Source organism: Phalaenopsis equestris, unplaced genomic scaffold, assembly GCF_001263595.1.
Source record: "Phalaenopsis equestris unplaced genomic scaffold, ASM126359v1 Scaffold000320, whole genome shotgun sequence".
Classification (NCBI taxonomy): Eukaryota; Viridiplantae; Streptophyta; class Magnoliopsida; order Asparagales; family Orchidaceae; genus Phalaenopsis; species Phalaenopsis equestris.
Genome location: NW_018164762.1, coordinates 45820 through 63358, shown reverse-complemented (window position 1 = coordinate 63358; position 17539 = coordinate 45820). Strand labels below are relative to the sequence as shown.

General features: G+C 35.4%; 3 protein-coding genes and 1 pseudogene across 7 annotated transcripts; 2 read left to right on the top strand and 2 right to left on the bottom strand.

The window, feature by feature from the left end:
- Nucleotides 1-517: 517 nt before the first annotated feature.
- LOC110025651 (pentatricopeptide repeat-containing protein At5g14080) lies at nucleotides 518-3118 on the top strand. The gene is made up of 2 exons (XM_020726237.1): nucleotides 518-2199; nucleotides 2764-3118. The coding sequence occupies exons 1-2, from the start codon at nucleotides 549-551 to the stop codon at nucleotides 3051-3053; spliced, it is 1941 nt and encodes a 646-aa protein (XP_020581896.1). The 5' UTR covers nucleotides 518-548; the 3' UTR covers nucleotides 3054-3118.
- Nucleotides 3119-4574: 1456 nt separating this feature from the next.
- Nucleotides 4575-6056, bottom strand: LOC110025641 (annotated as a pseudogene).
- Nucleotides 6057-6948: 892 nt separating this feature from the next.
- LOC110025639 (pentatricopeptide repeat-containing protein At1g15510, chloroplastic-like) lies at nucleotides 6949-12685 on the bottom strand. Of its 5 annotated transcripts, XM_020726225.1 has the most exons (5): nucleotides 12607-12685; nucleotides 10318-12522; nucleotides 9867-10229; nucleotides 8960-9047; nucleotides 7207-7246 (listed from the first exon to the last, which is right to left on the bottom strand). In XM_020726225.1, exons 2-3 carry the CDS (start codon nucleotides 12400-12402, stop codon nucleotides 10065-10067), a joined length of 2250 nt encoding a protein of 749 aa, XP_020581884.1. In that variant the 5' UTR covers nucleotides 12403-12522; nucleotides 12607-12685; the 3' UTR covers nucleotides 7207-7246; nucleotides 8960-9047; nucleotides 9867-10064. The 5 variants fall into 5 exon arrangements, with proteins under 5 accessions (XP_020581882.1, XP_020581884.1, XP_020581880.1 ...); XM_020726223.1 differs by lacking the exon at nucleotides 7207-7246 and adding an exon at nucleotides 6949-7199 and having other exon boundaries at nucleotides 9867-12522; XM_020726221.1 differs by having other exon boundaries at nucleotides 9867-12522.
- Nucleotides 12649-16211, top strand: LOC110025642 (protein FAM136A). The gene is made up of 3 exons (XM_020726226.1): nucleotides 12649-12853; nucleotides 12997-13134; nucleotides 15914-16211. Exons 1-3 carry the CDS (start codon nucleotides 12725-12727, stop codon nucleotides 16091-16093), a joined length of 447 nt encoding a protein of 148 aa, XP_020581885.1. The 5' UTR covers nucleotides 12649-12724; the 3' UTR covers nucleotides 16094-16211.
- Nucleotides 16212-17539: the final 1328 nt, after the last annotated feature.

The window sequence follows — 17539 nt, the reverse complement described above, 5'->3', positions numbered from 1 at the left end:
ATTTAATAACAAATTAGGTTAAATACAATTTTTATCTCCTTCCTTAATGAATCTCAAAGGAACGATCTATAAAAAAATATATATGATTTATCATAAGTATATACAGTACTTCTAGGAGGTGAAGCTGGGTCTCTAAACCTGAGACAAGTCTAAACTCTGGAGATGATCCCTTGTCTAATAGCCATAAAATTCGTTAAGAGAGACGTAATTCATACGAAAAGTATATATCATCGAATACCCTACACTGACAACGACAAAATTCGTCTAAGACCTTGCAAATAAAGATATTTGACTGAGACGACAAACCAGCAAGACAGATGAGAAATGTAGACAATCCAAAACTTGAGTCAAAGCGAATCGATCAACCATTAAAAAATAATTTATTAAAAATTATATTTTATTATTTAAAGCTTCAATTTAGATTATAGAAAATTTAACTCATCAAATTTGAAGGCATGTAATGACTAGGAACTTAACAAAAAAATGAAATATAAATTATGACAATAGTTGAGGGTTTTGGGTTTACATTTCTCTCTTGGTGATCACCAATGAGCCATGCGGCACCTTCCATCTCCACCGTGGCCCGTAAGCTGAGCCGAGCTCTCATTTCCGCCTCAAAGCCCTCACAGCAATGGAGCTCTGCCGTCGAACAGACTCTTCGCTCCTTCCTCTCTTCCACCTCACCTCTCACTTCCACGCTCGTCGCCTCCGTCATCGACCCCCACCTTCTCCACCACCACTACCTCGCCGCCGGACTTTTCCACTTCGCTTCCCACCAACCCAATTTCGCCCATTCCCCCTCCTCCTTCCACTCTCTGCTGAAATCTCTATCCATCTCCAGCCGCCCTCACTCCATCGTCTCCCTTCTAAAGCTCGCACATGCGCAACAAATTCCCCTCCTTTCTCCCTCCATCACCCTCGCTGCCTTCTCTCTCCTCCTCGCCGACAAACCTCTCGAAGCCGCCGAGATTCTCAAGCACGCCGCCAATGAGATCCCTCCAAGGCTCTGCAATTCCGTGCTTGCGGCACTCTCTTCTCGTGGCTTCCTCCTTGTTGCGACTCAACTGTTTGATGAAATGCTTCTTATTGGCATTCAGTTTAGCACCGTTGGTTTCGGCTGTTTTATTGGGAAATTCGCAAGAGTGAAGGAGTTAGAAAAGACTCTTGATTTAGTACAGAAAGTTAAGAGTGGAAAGAACTGCCGAGTTGATGGCTCAATCATTGCCGTCTTGATTGCAGACAGTCTTTGTCGTGCTCGTCGGATCGACGATGCTTGGCGAGCTTTGGAAGGACTGAGGAAGCGAGATTGTAAACCTGATTTCATTGCTTATAGAATTGTGTCAGAGGGCTTTAAATCAGTGAACAGGTTTGATGAAATGGAAACTATATTGAAGCAGAAGAGAAAGCTGGGAGTGGCTCCTAGAGCTAAGGATTACAATGACTTCATCTTTTCATTGATTTCTGAAAGAAGAGTTTTGGAGGCAAAGGAAGTAGCTGAAGGTATAGTAAATGGAGATTTTCCTATAGAAGATGATGTTCTTAACGCACTAATTGGATCAGTTTCAGCTTCTGATTCTGCTTCAGCTGTCATGTTCTGTAAGTACATGATTGAAAAAGGCAGACTTTTGAGCCTTTTTGCTCTAAAAAATATGAGCAGGAGCTTATGCAAGGATGGTAAGAGTGATGAAATGTGGGAAATATTTAAAATTTTCATGGATAACGGCTATTTCAAAGAAGTCAAAGGGTATAATGTGATGGTTTCCTTTCTCTGCAAGGCAGGGAGAGTCAAGGAAGCTTATGGTGTGTTAAATGAGATGAAGAAGAAAGGCTTTAAGCCAAATATTTCCTCTTATAACCTCCTTTTGGAAGCTCTTTGTAGAGAAGACCTTCTTCGTCCGGCTAAAAAGCTCTGGGATGAGATGTTTATGAATGGATGCTGTGCTAATTTGATGACATATAACATCTTAATTAAGAAATTTTCGCTGGTTGGTGAAGCCAATGAGGCTCTGACATTGTTTGAACACATGTTGAGGAAAGGTGTTGTTCCAAATGAGGTTACTTATTCTTCAACCATGAAGCTATTGTGCGAAGAGAATAGGATCTGTGAGGCTCTTGAGATATTCGGTCGTTGTCTGGAACAGGATGCTGTGCTCGCCAGTTCAACGTTGAGTGCTTTAGTTCTCTCACTTTGCAGAGAAGGTACGTTCCGTTTGGGGCAGCTTATTTGGGGCAGTGGCTTTTTGAAAACGCATCATGTCTATTTGGGTGAACTGTGTTTTGACAGCTTATGCATTTTCAAAACATTGAAAACAACGTTGTCACACCGCACTTATCTAGGTGTGGTGACAGTTTTCTGGCCGTGGTTCGAATTTTCCAAAAAAATAAAAATTTATAATTGTCACCGCAACTAGCTTATCAGTATATTATTTTTAATCAGCTTATCAGCAGATTGTTTAATAAATTAGTGGGTTCGAGTTTTTTTTGTGGTAAGAATTGCTTATAGACCACTCAATTTCTATGTATTTACATATCAGACCTAAATTTCAATTGTTACATATATATATATATATATTGCCATCTTACCTATGCATGAGAAGGTGTGTTTCACTCTTTAAAAGTTAAATGGTGGTATTTTTTATGTTATATAAAAATTTTGGGCGGTATAAAGGTTAAAAGTAAAGTTTTTAAGTGTTAGATATATAAAAACACAAGAGTTGGGTGGCATGCATGTAAATGACGCTAATTTTTCTCCCCTTCATGCAGGTAATTATGCATGTGCATCCACTGTCATGCATGGTATTACAGGCAGAATAGAAATTTGTGATCCAGATATCATTCTGTTGAAAAGCTTAGCAGATGCTGGAGAAATTAATATGGCTGCAAAGCATGTTGAGTTTGTAAAAAATAGTTATCCTTTCAAATTACAAATAATAGTAAATAAGCTCCATGAGTCTCTTTCTACAGCTCCAAAGCTTGATTCTGTTCTGCAGTTGCTTCAGGCTGTGCAATCACAGGGCCTCATTTCTGATGTTGGTTCTTGGACTAAATTTTAATGAGTGTGTAAATGTTTCTATAAATTGTTGTTAATTGATCAAGTCTATAGGTTTAATTAGTAAATTTTAACACACATTTGAATAATTTCGATGATCTGGATTAATAGACGTGATTATTTTTTATGTATGAAAATTTTAAGTGCAAAATTTTACGTGAAAATAGTGTCTGATGGCCACCAAACTGATTTAAATAACCAACAAACGGTTTGCATTTGCATCAGTTTGTTCTTGGACTAAATTTTAGTGTGTAAATTGTTTTATTAATTTGTTTGAAGGAAGATTTACAAACATACCAGTCAATGACTATGTATTTACATATCTAACTCCCAAACCTCAATTTTTACATTCATGAAGCCTTACCTATTGGTGAAAAAATAAATTTTATTTTTTATAAGTTAAAATGGCGGTATTTTTTATGTGTTATGAATATTTAAAAGTTAAAGTTTAGGGTTGGATTTACAACCCAAATGCGGGTGGGGCACACGTGTAAAGTGGACCAATCAAAGTGTATTATGATGGGTTCACTTTACACTTGGCGCCCCTCCTATGATGGATCCGGAGTCCTCACCTTGCATACAACCCAAATGCGGGTGGGGCACACGTGTAAAGTGGACCAATCAAAGTGTATTATGATGGGTTCACTTTACACTTGGCGCCCCTCCTATGATGGATCCGGAGTCCTCACCTTGCATACAACCCAAATGCGGGTGGGGCACACGTGTAAAGTGGACCAATCAAAGTGTATTATGATGGGTTCACTTTACACTTGGCGCCCCTCCTATGATGGATCCGGAGTCCTCACCTTGCATACAACCCAAATGCTCATATATTTACATATTGAATACCTAAACTTTATTATTTACATTTATACCACTGAAATATTTGATATCAAATAAAAAATATTAAATATCAAAATTCAAGCATTAGATGTATAAATACATAAGATTTATATCACATATACATAAATTTCCCAAAAATAATAACTAAATTGATACATAACAGAAGTCCACAGATTATAACAACACTTAAATAATAAAAAAAAAGGCATTTATATACATGCCACACATTTCTTATATCTTTACATATCTAACACTAACACTTTATATTTGCAAATATACAGCTCAGTTTTTTCACAATAATTTCAAAGATAATCATATAAAACTTGAGGCTCATAACAAAGACAATTTCTTTCAAAAACACACAAACCAATGCCGGCCACAACTTCAAATAGATACAGATGAAAAATGAGAAAATTGTCAAAATAATCTCTCTGACTCTTTGCAGGGTGTGCTATTTTAGTCTCAAGTTCATAAAAATATCAACTTCAACCCCAAATTTTTTTAATATAAGTAAAAATAGTCCCCAATAAGGACCATATTAACCCCAATTTAAAAAGCTTGAAAACAATTTTAACAACTTCATTAATTCTGAGAATAAAATGATCTCATACAAATAATTAGGAGATTATTTTGATTTTACTAAACGAAAAATATTGCAAAAAATGCAAAATTTATCCGCACCGCTGCCCCTGAAACCAACTTTTTCCCACTGCTCCTGGCAAGGTGCGGTGAGATCTTTCCAGCTGCGGTTTGACTTAAAAAAAAAAATATATTGTAATAGCACCATAGCTTTTTACAATATTAGATTATTCTTCAACAGTTTCACTACAGCTTCTTAATAAGCTGTAACTGCCCCAAACGGAGCCTCATCAAATAAAAATTTTATCAATAATTTTGATGAAATTTTGAGGTGAGTTGACATTTGGGAAATGCCCTTCTACTTCCATTATCTCCAGTGTAGTTGTCCCCTTTATTTTGCTCTTCATATAATATCCAACAGAAGTAGGCATAGCAATATCTTTTGTGCACTGAATTATAGTGCAGGGAAGCTCCACCTGCTCCAGAAGAGCCCTCTGGTCGCCATTAAAGGCCATTTTAGCTACAGATAAAGCAGTTTTTGCATTCATGGATTTCAGAGTCTGCAAATATTTCCACAATGGGTTGGAATGATTGTTTCCCAGAACCAATTCTGCAAAACTATCAGCCCAAGCTTGGAAATCTGTTTCTATGCTGCTCAGCATGTGTTGGATCTCTGATGGTCAAATCCTCCTTCATAATCTTCAGAGTTCATATACCTGTGTGATTTAAAAAAGAAGCATTTACAAATATACCCAAAAAAGTGTCAAAATGGTCTCTCAACTCTTGTTAGGTGTTCATGTTAGTCTCCAAGTCTATAGAAATGTTAAATTAGTCCCCAGACTTCTTTAACAAGAGCTTTTATAGGCACGGAGGCTAAAATGACCATGTAAATAGTCAGGTGTCTCGGTACCAGTACAGATGCACTAACACTAACCGTGCGAAGATATCAATGAGTACAAAATGGTTTAAGAGTAAGAATACTAACATATATCATAATGTTATTTGGAGAATATACAAACAAACTACACAATTCTTGAATATTTACGTATCTAAAATCTTTGACATCACATTAAAAAAAAAATCACTATTAAAAACTGGTATATAAATGCATAAGAATTGTGTCATATGTATGTAAATTTCTCAATGATATTTTCAAGTAAGTTATCATATTGTATTCGTGTCTCCTTATTCATATTCGTGCAAGAAAGTATCACCAACCTTGGTGAGGCGGCGACAAGAACAAGATGACTGAAGAGGTCCGGTCGGTTGACGGAGGCGAGGCAGCCGACCATGCCAGCCAAAGAATGGCCGACGAAGACGACTCCCTTCAACTTCATTTCATCAAGGAGAGAAATTAGGTCATTAGCCAAGCCTTCATAGGAGAACTCTGGTTGTTGGCTCTCTGCAGCAGAAGAGAAGCTCCAATCAAAGAGCAAGAGTTTATATCTTCTAGAAAGTTTTGGAATCACGTATTCCCAAATTTCCTGGCTTGTACCAAAGCCATGAGAGAGTACTAAGGTTATTTCTCCATTGCCTACGATCCTTGCCATCATGGCCATGGGAGAGAGAGAGAGAGAGAGGAGGAAATGAGGTGGTTCTCCATTGCCTACGATCCTTGCCATCATGGCCATAGGGGAGAGAGAGAGACAGACAGAGAGAGAGAGAGAGGGAGAGCGAGAGAGGAGGAAATGAGGTGAAAGGTAGAGGCTTTTTAATTAGGTGCATTTACATACAAACAAAGAATTTGTATATATTTACATTTCTAACACCTAAACTTTCATATTTACATATATAACATAACACTCATATATTTGTCTAATACCTAAACTTTCATATTTACATACATAACATAACACTCATATATTTGTCATTACATAAAAAATAACACTATCACTAACTTTTTAAAAGCAAAATATATATTTTCATGCATAATTTTTTACTACTAATGTGCCATAAATGTAAATATCAAATTCTAGGCGTAAGATATGTAAATGCATAAAAATTGTATGGCATATATGCAAATTTAAAATTTAATTAAGTGTTATATACAGAGTGAAAGAGAGAGGATCAAGAAGAAGCAAGAAGTGACAATGAAACGTAGCAATCAAGTGTAAATCTATATAAATTTTTTTTTTATGTTTTTGTCCATTGATATTGTTTATGGCATGCCAGTTTCTCAATGCTTCTCAATGGATTTTTTTTTAAATGAGGGCGGCAGAATTTCTTTTATATTTTAATAGTTGTCTGCCCTCCTCTTCATTATTTTGGAAAATTTACACACGCAGCACAAAATTCTTAGGTATTTACATATCTCACACCTAACTTTCATATTTACATGTGCAACACTACGACGTATTAAACTTATGAATGAAAGTATATATATTTCACTTTTAAAAAAGTGATAATAATGTTATTTTCTATGTGATATTAAAAATTTGAGTGATATTTGTGTAAATATGAAAGCTTAGGTATGAGATGTGTAAATACATAAGAAATGTGTGCTATGAATGTAAATGACGCTATTTTTTTTAAAAGATTAAAAGAGAGGCCGGCATTGCTGACAATCTTTGTTTTCATCTCTCTCTCTCTCTCTCTCTCTCTCTCTGCATAGATGAGATATTGTGGCTCATTGGTTGGCAGCATTTGTAAGACCCCTGAGGGTTAAGGGTTCGAGTCTCGCCTCGAATTAGTCACATGGGGTTGGTTGGGGGTCCGCCCTCCGGCTAATCTTGAAAAGTCACATGGGGTTGGTTGGGGGTCCGCCCTCCGGCGAATCTTTGAAAAAAAAAAAAAAAACATAGATGAGACAAATTGATTGCAGTTATCTTTAAGGAACAATAAAAGACTGGAATCCTAAACTTGTAGGAAGAATTTAAAATATCAAGCAAATCCACTTCATTTTTATGAATGCGATTCTTCCTAATAAAATTCAGGGATATTTACATACCTAGCACACAATTCTTATGTATTTATATATTTCACACCTATTCTTCCATTCATAAATTATCTTTTTCATATAAAACTAACTGAACCACTTAGTCACTAGTTTGCAGACTAATTTCGACATGCGAACTGAATTGATAGAGCAACAAGTTCAGGAAAACCTACTTTGAAAGGATGATTAGCCACCTAATCACTTATTCATGTACTATTGTAATCTTTTTTTTTATCATTCTAACTATCCATGGATTGTTCCAAAATGTTAGCTAAGTGATTGGCTTAGATGAAGCTTGGTTGGATAATAACATGATTATTTTTTAATATTTTGAAGATTTCAAAGATACCCCCACTTAATTTCTATACTTACATATCTAACATCTAAACTTTAGTTTTACATACATGACATCTTACCTATGCATAAAAATGTGCATTTCACTTTTTTAAAGTTGAAGCAGTGATATTTTCGATGTGACATGAGAGTTCTGGGGGGATATACGTAAGAAAATATACTTTTGGCGTTTAGATATGTAACTACATAGGAATTGGATAGTATGTATGTAAATGTCCCTTAATCTTTTTCAACAGCTCCACTAATCCTATAATTTATGTGGCAATTTAGTCTCTTAATTGCCAATAAAATTACTAAGTTTGAGATCAATTAGTTCTTAAAAACGTCTCTAGCCATAATGATGTATTCCAGCTATCTACCAACATGTTATCTTATGCAGTCAATTATGCCCTCTTCTACAAAGCCTCCTTAAGATGATGATGAGCAAATTGGCAAAGAATCATTTACATACATACCGCACAATTCTTATGCCTTATGAATTTACATATATTATACCAAAACTTTCATATTTACATGCATAACTCAAATCTTTAATATCACTGTACAAAAAAAATGTCTCAGTGCAAATATCAAGGCAATCCGACAACTAAAGAAAAAGTGACGTGACAAAGTTGGACCCACCGGAAAAAGACCAAGGGACCTAGAAAACCCAACTGGCCCAACTCATCCGCTTGGCTAACAACAGTCGGCCGGATCAACCTCAACGACCGTCTTCAGAAATCCAACTGGTTTCCTATAAGCCTGAAGTTCCGACCAACCGATGGTCCCATCCAGAAGGCTGACAATACTAGCCATCTCGCCCCTTCAACCTCAATCAACAAGGTCAAAGGACGGCAAGGCCACCTGGGCCCACTGAGATATAATTCCTAGAATAGCTCGTACACCCCTCCTTAAAGCAGAGTTATAAAGGTAAGTTCAATTCTTTTACCCTCTTTGTCCATAAATAGAGGGTCATTTCGTGAATAAAATGTTACACAATTCCCTAATTTCTATGCTCTATTTCTTGGGATGATTCATGGGACAATCTCAGATTCAACAATCACATAAAAAATGCCACTTATACTTTTCAAAAGTGAAATACACATTTTCATGCATAGCTTTATAACACTGTTACATATGTAAATACATAAGAATTGTGTGGTGCGTATGTAAATTTCCTAAAATTTAAAATAAATAACCATGATCAGAAGAAATCGAACCTTCATTTGTAGCAATCACAGAGTGAAGAGTGCAGGAGGAACCCACCAGTTCAGAAATTAAATATGAACCAGAGAGCATAGAGATCACCTGGAGTACAGAAAATCTCATTGTTAATCTGGATTGTTATCACAAGGCATGCCAGAAAATATGAAATCATAGATTCCTTAACAAGGAAAGGAGTGATATTCTTCCAATTTGTCATCAATTATAACTTTGGAAATTTATATACCTAGCACACAATTCTAATGAATGTACATATCTCACACACAAACTTTCATATTTACATACATAGCACTTTGTGGTGCTTAAAACTTATGAATGAAAAGGTGTATTTTACTTTTAAAAAGTGATAATAATGCTATTTTTCACGTGATATTAAAGATTTTAAGTGCTATGTGTGCAAATATGAAAGTTCAGGTGTGAGAAATGTAAATAAATCAGAATTGTGTGCTGTGTATGTAAATGCCCCCTAATAACTTTCCATGCCTAGCTTTGGAAACCAAGAAAGAAGTTCAAAAGCTTAGCACGCATATAAATCATTAGCAGATCAACTAAGCAAAAATCAATGAGGCGATGGCTACTTTTTTCAATACAAGAAGCCAAGATATTTGGCAATTGAAACATTTAAGGCTTATTTGGGATCACTTTATTTGTTGTTTTCTGTTTTTATTTTTGCTTTTATTTTAAAAGCATGTTTGTTTAGTGTCTTCTTTTGTATGTATTTATATTTTGTTTTAAAGATACATTTTTTTATGTTTAAAAATACTCAAAATAATTTGCATACCAAATATGCATTATTCTAGATAAAAACATAAATAAAACAAAATATAAATTAAAAACTAAAAATAAAAAATGATCCCCAACGACCCTTTAATTGTTAATCAATGTGGTCCAAGAGATTGAAACCTGGCAAAGTAACCAGAAGGATAAGAAGATCCCGTCTTATTGTCTTCATCTTCATCAACTTTAATAACATAACTCGCAAAAGTATTTGGATTTATGTGCAAAACATGCAGATATCTGCAAAAATGCTTCTTTCACCATTTATTATTGTTCAAGGGGCCAGGCCTGCTGGCTTCGGTGAGCTAATCAATCTCGGAGTTTCTAGAGGGCTGAGAATAGGTGATGCTTTACACAACCTAGAAACAAAATCTTCATAGAAATAAATTCCATCCACATCAAAATAACAGTTTTGATCTGCTCCTTCTTGTTTGAAAAGACCAAGAGGTGCAAAATGTCTTTTTTCCGCTCCACCATATTCATAATTTTCTTCAAAATCAAAATCAGAAATAATATTATTTCCTGACAACTTATGTGAATCTTCCTTACATCTTTCTGACAAATTAACCTCACCTACCTGCAGCTCAAAAAAATTGGCAGAAGCTCTTAAGACCATCGCAAATGCCACTAAACAGCTACATAAGAAACTTCGACGCAAGTCAGATAAAAGTATCAGAGCTTCCTCTCCTCCCTTCTGGCGTAGGTAACCCGCCATTAACATTTCATACAAGATAATGTTCTTTCTCCTCATGAAATAATAAAATTTGCATGCATTGGCAATGTTTCCGGACTTTAAATACATGTTAACAATGGCATTCTGAACAAAAATGTCGGAGAATTCAAATCCTATCTTGACGACACAACAATGTATCTGCTCACCTGCAGTCATTGTATTCAAGTCAGCACAAGCACCAAGCAGGGTAGAAATGGTGAACTGGTCAGGAATCAGTCCAGATTGGCTCTCCCTCTTAAACAGCTCCAAAGCCATAAGTGGCAGAGAATTCCAACAATAGCCAGCGAGCATGATATTCGTTAGAATCAAATCACAGGCGTAGGATGCGGATGAAAGCGAAAACAACCTTACCGCACTGCCTATATAAGAGCATTTTGCATACATGTGAAGAATGGATGCAATTATAAATTTACAGATTTCAACTCCTTGTTTTACAGCTAAAGCATGGATCTTTTTGCCATTATATATGGCTTTAAGACCAGTGCAAGCATTGACAGCTGTTGCCAGACATTGTTCGTCTGGTTGGAGTTTGGTTTTTCTGAAATCCTGAAAAGTTAGAAGAGCTTCTCTGTATTGGAGGTTATGAGTAAGACCTGCCATGATTGCCGTCCATGTAACAGTATCGCGTTCTTCAATCTTAAGAAAGGTTCCATAAGCCTCAATCATATCGGCGCATCTAATGTACATGGAAATCAAAGCATTCCCGACAGAAATGGATGATAAAAATCCAATTTTTAATATAAGAGCAAGGATTTGATTACCTTCTTCCTTGGAAGCACAAATATTTAAAATAGTGATCCAATATCCTTCTGTTGGCTTCAAACCCACAGCAAATAGCTCTTCTACTAACTTTAAAGCTTCTTCCCTGCAACCATGGAGATGATATCCAGATATAAGCAATGCATACAAGGACACATCAGGCCTCTTTACCACATTAAAGAGCTCGCTCATGTAGGATACTTCGCCGAGCATAGCTAACAATCTCACAAACTCGGCAACGAGAAAAGAATCAGTATCAAACCCTAGTTTTATCGAATAAACATGGAGTAACTTACAAAAATCAAACATTTCTAAGGCAGAAGCAGCACTCATAACTATCCTCAAAGTCACTAAATCCATTCGAAATCCTATCTGACACATCTCGAGGCTTATCTTGACAGCCTCCATGAGATAACCATTCTGAATACAACCCGAAATAATAGCGTTCCAGGAAACAGAACTCTTCACAGGAATTTCGTAGAACAGCTTGATTGCATCATTCAGAAACCCGCATTTTGCATACATGCAAACCAGACCGACTTCAACGAATCTATCAAACCCTAATCCACATTTTGTAGCCAAGCAATGAACCAAAACACCGAGTTCCGGAATTCCTGCAGCTGCAGAAGCCTTCAGCACAGACGAAGTTACAAAATGGTTGGGTTTCAGTCCACTCTGAAGCATCCCGATGAAGACACTATAAGCTTTGAGATCAAATCCATGGCTCACAAAACCAGAGATAATAGTGCACCAAGAGATGAGGTCCCTTTGCGGCATTTCATCAAACAGTTTTAAGCCATCATCCAGAAACCCGGCTTTACAGCAGACATCCAGCAGAACATTTGAAACAAGAAGTTCTGATTTGAATCCAAGCTTAACCAAATGAGCAAGAACCAACTTTCCAATCAGGAAATTCTTACACCGGATACATTTCCTCAGCAACGTCACATAGATGATAGCATCGGAGGAAAGGAAGTTCTCCAGAGGACCAATGATCTCCAAAACATCGGCCATGCTTCCAGTATTGCTAACACCTCCTCTGTAGCTGCAGCTTTTCATGATCTTAAACCGAGATGAACCGCCACATGGACTTCTTACTACGGGATTCAGAAGAAAAAAGGGTGGATTGGTGCAGCAGGAGAAGAAAGTGCGAACAATTGACCTCAGCATAACATTGTGGAGGTTGGTGGAGCTCAGAATTGGTATTTGCTGTCAATAACCATGGAAAAAGTTCTAAAAAAAATCGGGCTTGGCGAATGCATGAAGGGCTCTCACGGGAAGCATACACTTCTATAGGATTACATAGTGCAAATTTTAATGTTAGAAATGTAAATGCAAAATATTAATAATACTTGTATTAATTACATAACTAACCAAAATGACTTCCGGTGGAGCACTATAAAAGGCAGCCCCCCTTGGCCGCAAACCCTAATAAGAACTCCCAAAGCCTGATTCTGCTCTCTTCCCGCTCGAACCAAGTTCGGGGAAGAAGATGGATCACATAGCGGCAATGGAAGAGCGAATTGTGACGGATAAAATAAGAAGGAAGCTGGAAGAAGTGAATACTGCAGCACAGAACCAGCTTCAACCCATTCAAGATCACGTTAATTTCAACCTTCAGGTATCAGTTCTTTCTCAATCTTGCTTCCTGAACTGTATCTTTATTTCAGTTAGGGTTCTGTTAGATTCCGACATGTTTCCCCTCTAGCATTGCTGTTCTTTGCTTATTCAGAGGGTGTGGCTTTGTTTTCGTTGTAACTGCAGCAATCATACTTCAAATGCGCTTACGAGTGCTTCGACAGGAGGCGACGCCAAGAGGAAATAAATAGTTGTGTAGAAAGTTGCAGTGTGCCTGTTCTCAAGGCCAACAATCTTGTGGAGACCGAAATGGCTCAATTTCAGGTATATTTTCTCTGAAGTTGATCTTCATCTTGTTTTGTTGATTTGGGCCTGATCTTAAAGGATTAGGCGTAGTGTTATGGCACCGTTTTTATTTCTTTTTGCTGATTGGCATCTCATTTTATTCAGGATTTAAAAGCTAGTCTGTCTAAATTGAAGATAACTAATAAACTCTTTCATTTGGGACCAAGGCTAGTACTATTTGTCTTCTCTATCAATTTTCTTGTGGAGATTTACACATTTATTTCTTTAAATGCTAATATGATATGTGGAGCATATATTGTATATGCTAAATGGTGAATTTCATTTACTTATACCAGAGATATTGCCTGATGATCTTTTTAGGGCTTCATATGTTTGGAGAAACTTTTAATTTATGATTTATTTGATGATTATGAGAGATTAATATTTATAGTCATAAGATGTTGATCAAAATAAGTCTAAACTATCAAATGAATGTACTAATATAAGTTGTAGAATATGTGGTTTTAAAGTATGATAACCTAACTAATACCAGCCAAAAAGGGTAGTTACTAATTTCAACAAGAATAGTGGAAATAACTGGAAAAAACAGTAAATAACATGAAGAACAAGATAAAGGCTAAATACCATCAGGGTGTCAATCTAGGATACAACTACATGGAAATGTTTGGATGGACAAAAAACTCCAAAGAGAAAACAAACACAAGTCTGAAAATCCTCCTACCCGGCCTACATAAATCAACATTTATTTGTAAATGTTAAACTCTTTTAATTACAAATATTTATCTTAAAATATAGAAACACAAATAACAAACTAAAACACATAAACTGAATTAAAATGCTAGTTCCCGCGTCATTCTCTCGTGGTTGGCTAGGTTTTCTCATATTGAGCAATCTTAGAATTTGATTTGTAATGAGCAACCGACTCGTAGACATTGAAAGTGATGGAGTCGCTCTATTTCCCAGGTGGATCAAGTTTGGTGATCCAAGCATCTTCTAACATGATCATTGTTGAAACTGGATCAAGGGGTTTCCAGCTCTAATTCTAAAGCATATCAATCCACTCTACATCAATTTCTTGAGAACCAAGCCTAATAGGTGCAATTCTTGCTAAGGTATTCAACCTGCCTCATATCAGGGCCAAAATGCAACGGCTGAGCTTTGAAGCGTAGTTGTTGTTGAAGTAATGATGCTTGTTCCATATCATCATGTATATTAGTTTGATACTAATGATTGAGAGAAGCAGAATCAACATATCTTCTAGTTTGATCACTATGCAAATTCCTTCCACCATAGGAATCTTCACCCTCAGCTCTTCTATCAACTGCATATTTAGAATTTTTCACTATCCACGATTCGAGGCCTAAAAATAGTCATCGTCTTACACTCGTACATGGGCATCGATGATAATTCCAACATTGAATCTTCAAACCAATTGAAACCAGAGGTTTCTCGATGAAATGAATTTTCACCTCCTTCCTCGAGAATTTCATTTTCTTCATCCGTCCAATCTCCTTGGTGGAATGAGTTCTCTTCTTCCTCACCTATCACCTCTTTTTCAGATTCATTTTCACGCTCTCCAGGATCCTGCCGTACAATAACTGCCAATCTTTCTTTTAAACGATGAATTTCTCGTTGCAAGTCTTCTACAACTAATTCTTAGGCTGGACATACATTATTTCTTCTTTGCGGCATACAAATATTCTTTTGCCTGCTGTTTCGATGGGAGGTTGTAGAGGAAAGGAAGGAGACGAGACCTCCGATGATCTGCAATTGAAGGCAGCTTGTAGAGGAAAAAGCTGGTTGCTGTTAATTTTGGTTGCTGATGATGATAGCTATAGTTACCAGCCATGAATTGAGGCATGAAGTTTTTAGACGAAACTTGAATTTATTTTTGGTTGTAATCAAAAGGTTTGGATTGAAATTACCAATCTGCTGACGAACTAGTTTTATATTTATTTTTATAACGCTTTAGTATCAAAATATACGCATGAAGAGCGTGCATTCATTTTAAAAATGTAATATGAGTTGTATTTTTGTATAATATCAAATGCTTGTGTTATCTACCTAAATATTAAAGTTTAGGGGTTATATATATAAATGGATAAGAATTATGTGGCAGGTAATGTAAAGCCTCCTTATATCTATCTTTGGCGAGCATTTTTTATCCGGACACTCGACGTATCTTTACGTACGGTGCAGGTTTATACCTGAGAAATAACTGCGGGTTATTTCTGTTATTTCTGGTTTATTTTCAATAATCCCGAAATAAACAAGAAATAACCGCGGGTTATTTCTTGGTTATTTCGGGATTATTGAAAATAACCCAGAAATAACCTGAAAATAACTCAAGAATACACTGCGCCGCACGTAGAACTACGTCAGGAGTCCACACAGAAAAATTTTTGCTATCTTTGGGGTCATTTGGTTGCTTGAAATCAGAAAACACATTTTGAAAGATTGTGTCCATGATGATTATATTTTCTCATAAAAGAAATGAAAAATAAAAGGGTAATTTACATTCGTAGCACACGATTCTTATGTATTTATTTACACATCTCACACCTAAATTTTCATATTTACATACACAGCACTTTGTGCTATGTATGCAAATGCCCCAGAATAAGAGTATTACTCGTGAACTCATTTGTTTTCTCATCTTCAAACAGCCAAATGACCCATTCCCTTTGCATCCTTTTCACTTTGTGCTCATTGGAACGTTTAAAGCAATAAAATATTTACAAGATGTAGTAATGAAAAGGTTTGAAATGTAATATTTGAGTTGTAATGTGCTTTTTAGGAAAGGCTGAACCGGTCTCTGATGGTCTGTCAAGATAAGTTTGAGGCGGCGAAGCTGCAGCAGATGAAGAGTGGAGCCATGGGTGAGTTAGAGGCATGCGTCAGTCAGGCTATTGAGGACAACGTAAGGGTTCTCCCTCACATAGTCAATCGTCTCAAGAACTCCCTTTCTATGAACTAAACATTCTATAATTTCACTGCACGCATTTTAAGGCAAATTTCGTTACCTGTTACAAATGTTGGAATTGAAATTTTGATGTGGAGTTGTAGTAACAAACAAGTTATGATAATGAGTTTCATTTTATGTTCTGCAAGCTGCTGCTATTATTATTATTATTATTTATCATCTTTAAATTATTAGTGATAAATATAAAAAAATAAATATTAAGTTATAAAAAAATTATTCATATTATTTGTTATTTATTCATTTAAAAATTTCATCATTTGTGCATTGTCTTAAAAAGCCTTATCAAAAACACCTTTGAAAAGCGACTTTGCCTATAGCATTTTACATTAACGGTGATTCAAATTTGGTCAAATTCTAAATTTTGAGAGAATGAACTAAGATCTAAACTTCAAATTCATTCTTTAGGTTATATATCTGTAATTCTTTATATTAAACATATTATATTTTTTCTAAAATGTTTAAGAAGAATTATAGTACACCACAAATTCACTTAACCAAACCAAAAAATTTTCTGTGCGGACTCCTCACGTAGCTCTACGTGCAGTCGAAGTTATTTATGGGTTATTTTCAGGTTATTTCTGGGTTATTTTCAATAATACCGAAATAATTCAGAAATAATTCAAAGTTTTTATTTTTTGGTTATTTCTGGGGTATTTTATGCTCTTTCATCTAAACTATGAAAATTAAACTCAAAAATAACCTGAAAATAACTCAAAAATAATTTCTGCCGCACGTAGAGGTACGTCAGCAGTCCGCACAAAAATTTTTTTGGCTCGTAACGTATAGACAAATCTTTAACTATTTTTCAAAATCTTTTTCTCACTTTACAATAATTTTCAAATGAATCTCAGATGAATTTTTCTTTCCCTTCTCCTCTGCATGCATGTTTCCAAAGGATTATTTTAATGTTAATTTGGCCTCACTCGTTCAATAAAAAAATTGTTTTAGAATAAACTTTTTTTTATGATACAAAAAGTTTTTATTTCTTTCAAATTAAATATAATATAAATTTTAATTTGTTCTTCATATGGTACACTCATACACAATAAATATAACTAAACTATCATAAAATTTCTAACATCTAACACGAATTTTAGGACATGTCATAGATCTTGATACATATTTTAAGAAAAAAATATTCAAAATTCGATTAAGAGTCATTCAGAAACTCTGATTTCAGCAAATTTTTAGTCAAATTAAATAACTTGATGAGTTAAATCCAAAAATATTTTTATAAATGAATATTGACTTAAAAAATGATATCAAGTTTTTTATTTTTCTGAATAAAGTAAGTCCATGAAATGCTTATTCTTGTGATAACTTATCTTCAAATGCCCATATTTATGTGATACATTTTTCTTAGTAATTTTTTTTATTTTTAATTTTTTTATTGGTGATTATAAATATATATATATATATATATATATATATACTATTTTG